The sequence below is a fragment of the Penaeus vannamei genome, chromosome 32 (assembly GCF_042767895.1).
Source record: "Penaeus vannamei isolate JL-2024 chromosome 32, ASM4276789v1, whole genome shotgun sequence".
NCBI lineage: Eukaryota > Metazoa > Arthropoda > Malacostraca > Decapoda > Penaeidae > Penaeus > Penaeus vannamei.
The window spans coordinates 26,447,520-26,452,519 of NC_091580.1; the positions used below are offsets into that span (position 1 = coordinate 26,447,520).

The 5,000-nt window shown below is 38.6% G+C and overlaps 1 protein-coding gene across 2 annotated transcripts; it reads left to right on the forward strand.

Annotated features, from left to right (window-relative positions):
• Positions 1 to 2,579: 2,579 nt before the first annotated feature.
• Positions 2,580 to 4,232, forward strand: LOC113809184 (uncharacterized). 2 transcript variants are annotated; one of them, XM_027360710.2, is made up of 4 exons: positions 2,580 to 2,677; positions 3,137 to 3,168; positions 3,254 to 4,017; positions 4,129 to 4,232. In XM_027360710.2, exons 1-4 carry the CDS (start codon positions 2,651 to 2,653, stop codon positions 4,134 to 4,136), a joined length of 831 nt encoding a protein of 276 aa, XP_027216511.2. In that variant the 5' UTR covers positions 2,580 to 2,650; the 3' UTR covers positions 4,137 to 4,232. The 2 variants fall into 2 exon arrangements, with proteins under 2 accessions (XP_027216511.2, XP_070000932.1); XM_070144831.1 differs by lacking the exon at positions 3,137 to 3,168 and having other exon boundaries at positions 2,635 to 2,677.
• The last annotated feature ends 768 nt before the right edge of the window (positions 4,233 to 5,000 follow it).

Here is a 5,000-nt window from a genome sequence, read left to right on the forward strand (position 1 = left end):
AACAGCGGTTTTGCAACCTTTCAGCCTGTTCATTTTGTTGTTACTCCCCAAATTTTTATCCTTGATCAATAGTTTATAAGACTCGGTACTAAAGAATATACAATCATTATCCTTCTTGAGGTATCAAACCTGTCTCCTGTTCTATTTAGGTAAAGGAGAATGCTATAACATTTCTAGAGTTAAATTACAGATATTGGTCAAAATAATATTTTTACCACTGTCTTAGGTAATATATGGTTACTGTTAAAATGTATAAAAATATCATCTGAGAGTGGAGATCAGAAATCGAGAGCCAATAAATGTACATTGTGTTTTGGTTTCATTCAAAAGTAAACCATTCCTCTGTAAATACATCTTAACAGCTGATAGGGAACTTTCTGCTTTCTCAATCAATTCTGCATTATTGTTAGTATCTCCAGTCAGCAGTATTTGGGTATCGTCAGTGTACTGGACGACGAAGCAATCTGGCATGTGTTCTGACAGGTTATTAACATGTATAGAAAAAAGAATTGGACCTAACACATAACCCTGGGGAACACCGTAAGACATTCCTCTGGGTAGAAAGCACATTCCCAATTCTCACAGACTGCGATTTATTACTTAAATAACCATGGAACCAAAGAGGATTTATGTTCTATGCTTGACATTTTTCTATAAGCATTTTATGGTTTACACTATCGAAAACCTTCGATAAGTCTAAAAGAATGAGGAAAGACAACTTATTATCTACATCATCATATATTTTGTCTGAAATCTTACAGAAATCTTAATGAGTTACACTTATTGCCTGGAATCATTTTCCTGCTGGTTTTCCACGTAGCATCATTCATATTATTTCTACTATCATGTAATTCTTATTTATGATATTGTTTTTTGCTTGTATCTATAAGTCACACACACACACACATACACACACATACACACACACACACCTACACACACACGCACACTCCTACACGCACACACACACACTCCCCCACACACAAGTATTTTGACTCCTTTCTTTTCTGTTTTGTAATGTTCACGTAAGATCATATCAGAGTAACCAGCCTGAATTCTTCTCCTATTCTTGTGTCTAGAGTCAATAGCATCTTTTATGTCACTAGTTATCTCTCTCCTCTTCTCTCTCTCTCTCTCTCTCTCTCTCTCTCTCTCTCTCTCTCTCTCTCTCTCTCTCTCTCTCTCTCTCTCTCTCTCTCTCTCTCTCTCTCTCTCTCCTCTCTCTCTCTCTCTCTCCTCTTCTCTCTCTTTCTCTCTCTCCCTCTCCTCTTCTCTCTGGTGGTCTGGTCGTTTATCCCGTCACGACAGGGACACACTCATCCATACAATTCAGAAAAAAACATTATATAAGATCGACTTGCAAATTGACATTATCGATACGTAAAATATCTGCTCTAATAAAAGATCACAAAAATCATTTTGATTATATATTTTTTAGACACCGAGATGTTGGGTGAATAGATTGCCGTTTCGGTTTAGTTAATTCAAGAGTGGTAGATATCACTTCATGATCTGCTATCGAGCTTGGCATTATCTCAATATTGGAGATAATTTCAGGTTTATTGGCTATCATTAGATCTAAAAGTGTAGCAGAGTTCGAGGTTATTTATCCTTGTTGCTTTGCTAATCATCTGGATTAAATTCCTATTTTCTATTAGTCTGCTCATTTTGTTATTAGGTTCTAATCGATTATCATTGAAATCCCCTACTCTTATAAATGTTTTGTCACGGAGGCAAATATTTTCAAAACAATCTGAAATACAGTGATAATGGATTGAAACTTTCTACACTGTAAAGGAATCCAAATGACCTCAGCTCTATCTACTTTATTGATTACTGGATTGATTACCGTTGCCTTAAAATCATCCTTGATATACACACACACTCCTTCTCTGCTCCCAAGGTCCTGGCGATGAATAGTGAAAAATGATATATGGACGAAGGAGTCGCTAATACCAGGGAGGAGCCACGTTTCACTTGTGCTTGAGTTATCAATGTCCTTTTCCTTGATTAACATTTCTATTTGATCTTTATGACAAAGGACGTATTGAGCATTTATATGAGCTATGTTAGCAAGGGCCCTTTCTCTTCTTTATCATCGACACTAACTTCTTGGTCATAATCCTATTTGTGGCAATAATTGTGGCATAGTTGACTTTTGTGGCCATACCATGTGGCAAGATGTACATTTGATTTTGTGGTCGAATCTGCAGGGTGACTGGCTGTGGTTGAATTTGCCACAATTATATATATATATATATATATATATATATATATATATATATATATATATATATATATATATGTATGTGTGTGTGTGTGTGTGTGTGTGTGTGTGTGTGTGTGTGTGTGTGTGTGTGTGTGTGTGTACACATAATCATACATAATCATACACATACACACACATATATCTATCTATACATATATACATATATACATACATATACATGTATACATAAATATTTGCATTTATGTATTTGGATACATAAAATAAAAATTAAAATAATACCAACGCTAAAAAAATAATATCCGTTTTCTTTAAAAGCTCACTGTTCCTAGATGGCGCGTCTCGCAGAAAACGGAGAGATCCTTTGTTTTAAAAAGCTATAAATAGCCCGAGAAACCGTTAGTAGTCAGACACCAATCGAAGATGAGGTCGAATACGTTCTTTGTTTTGGTGGGTGCCATTCTTTTTGCCCCTTTGTCAAGTTTAGTGTGATATGTTGTAGGGGGTTAATTTAATTTGATTTACAAGTGAATTCGAGTGAATAGTTAGTGCTTGATTGTGAATAGGAAATTTAATGTACACGTGCATCGGTATGTTATTCCTGAAGGATAAATTGTTATAAGTTATATTAGCTAGTAATTAATGGGCCACTATTATATGGCATTTACGGTTCGGGTAATTAAATTAATTTAAAAACTTTAAAAGAGACTGCCCTGGCAGTTTCTTTAACTTTAGTGATTTTCATAACTCTTGTAAACTGTAATAAGTTTACAGTTGAACTTAACCTTAAAGGATATAGGTTTGTCTTGTCTATAAAGTAGACAATGAATACAGGTTACATGTATTAACCTAGTATAAACAGCATGTACTTATGTAATTGAGAATTATTTTGAAAATTTGTTATTTCAGCTGGTCCTAGGAGTTGCCCTTGCTGCAGCCAGGTTAGTTTCCAGATGTCTAAACGGTGGGTTAAATATGGATAATTATACTTTAAACATTTTGTTAACAAACTGCTTCTTTTCTCAGGGACTTGCGAGCTAAACGCCGTGTTACTACAGATTTCCATGATTACTCGAAGATGTGTGAAGCTCAGCCTGACAAATTCATATGCGTAGACTGCAAGACCATGGTCCAGTGTGTGAAGGGACAAGCCTTCACTCGCCACTGCATCGAGAACCACTACTGTTCAAAGAAGCCCGAGTTTGGCGGGGGAGTCTGCTACCCAGATGAGCCTCAGGCCTGCAAATGCGAGAAGGCCAACTCCTTCCGAGTGGACCTCTATGACCCTCAGAAGTTCTTCTCTTGCAAGAACCTTGTAACACCCCCAGAGAACTACAAATGCCCAGATGGCATGGTATTCGACGAAGCCACTGCCCAGTGCCAGACAGGAAATGGCCTGCCCCAATGTACTAGAGCTGGTACTTTTGCCAACCCGGCTAACTGCAGTGTATACTATTCGTGCATTGGCCTTCAGAATGGCTGGCTGCAGAAGAGCTTCCAGTGCAACAGTGGCTTGATGTACAACAAGGAAAAGGGAGCATGTGAAGACCCTTGCCTGTACCAGTTCGTGTGCAAGCAGGAGGGCCGATATCCTGACCTCCTGAACCAGCAGAACTACTTTGAATGCTACATGTTGGGTGGCAAGTTACGGCAGCTCCGTTACAGCTGCCCTGAAGGCTACAGGTGGGATGAGATCTCTGTAGGTGTTGGCCAGTGTGTGGAGGACCATGACAAAAATGCTTCCAAGGGTGCCTTCTTTGGCTGCGACATTCCTGACGGCTTCTGTCCAGGTTAGTATTTTTATTAATAAGTAAAGCCTTGATGTAAAATATGGGATACAGGGGAGGATTGGTACATGCTACTTGCTACTCGTTATTGACCTATCCTATTTCTTTCCTCAGGTACTTAAGAGTAAGGTTACTACAGTGAGGGCGACCCTGTTGTAACTACCAAGTGGAGTAGGGCCTCTACTTCGATGTGTCTCAAATAAATTCTAATTACTTTTTGTCGACTTTTTTATAACCCATGTTGGTTAACGGCTTAAACTTAAACATAAATGCCTTCCACAATAAGTTTACAACAAAGTACACTAAGAACTTTATTACATACAACAATTTATTTAATCAGTGTTTCCAAACTGCCTTACAAGGGGACATGCCCAATTGCCCCAAATGGCCTTGCATATGGCCTCAACTTCATTTCGGAACCACTCCATTGTTTGGGGTGGGGGGGAGGTCACTGAATGGAAGAAACGATATGCCTTGAAGGAAATTTGAGCTGAAATTATACTCAACCCATGAGTATGATGTTAGTTTCTAATGATAAAGGGTCCCTTTCTGTACCCGACCCGATCGTTCCCGTCTCGTTAGTTTTATCTGAAAAAAAAAAAAACTATAGCATTATTAAATGATTTCTCTGGCAACCCCATTCCTGCAGAACCTCATTCAACTCGATACTTGTACCGAAACTGCCTCCATCACCAGCAAACTGCCCTATAGATACCAGAGATAGGTCAGATTGTGAGGAGTACTTGCTAGTTTGCCTCAGAGACCGCGATGTGATATCAGTTACTCCATTCCTCCAAAAGGTCACTGAAAGGACCCCAACATTATTTTCAAAAGTACTTTCAGTAGACATGACCTTCCCTTTCATACCAACATTGGTAGACAATCCCTTCCTGTTCGACCATACCAACCTCCTCCGTCAGTGTAAAACCTGTTGGCATTTTGGACTTTCTGCCAAAATATCCTTCCAGACCGATTCCCCTTTTGTG

Bases quoted from the DNA above. Each gene is read 5' to 3' on its own strand.
- LOC113809184 (XM_027360710.2), top strand. From the start codon at position 2,651: ATGAGGTCGAATACGTTCTTTGTTTTG. The intron at 2,678-3,136 runs GTGGGTGCCATT...TTGTTATTTCAG, and splicing joins CGAATACGTTCTTTGTTTTG to CTGGTCCTAGGAGTTGCCCT. The intron at 3,169-3,253 runs GTTAGTTTCCAG...TTCTTTTCTCAG, and splicing joins GTTGCCCTTGCTGCAGCCAG to GGACTTGCGAGCTAAACGCC.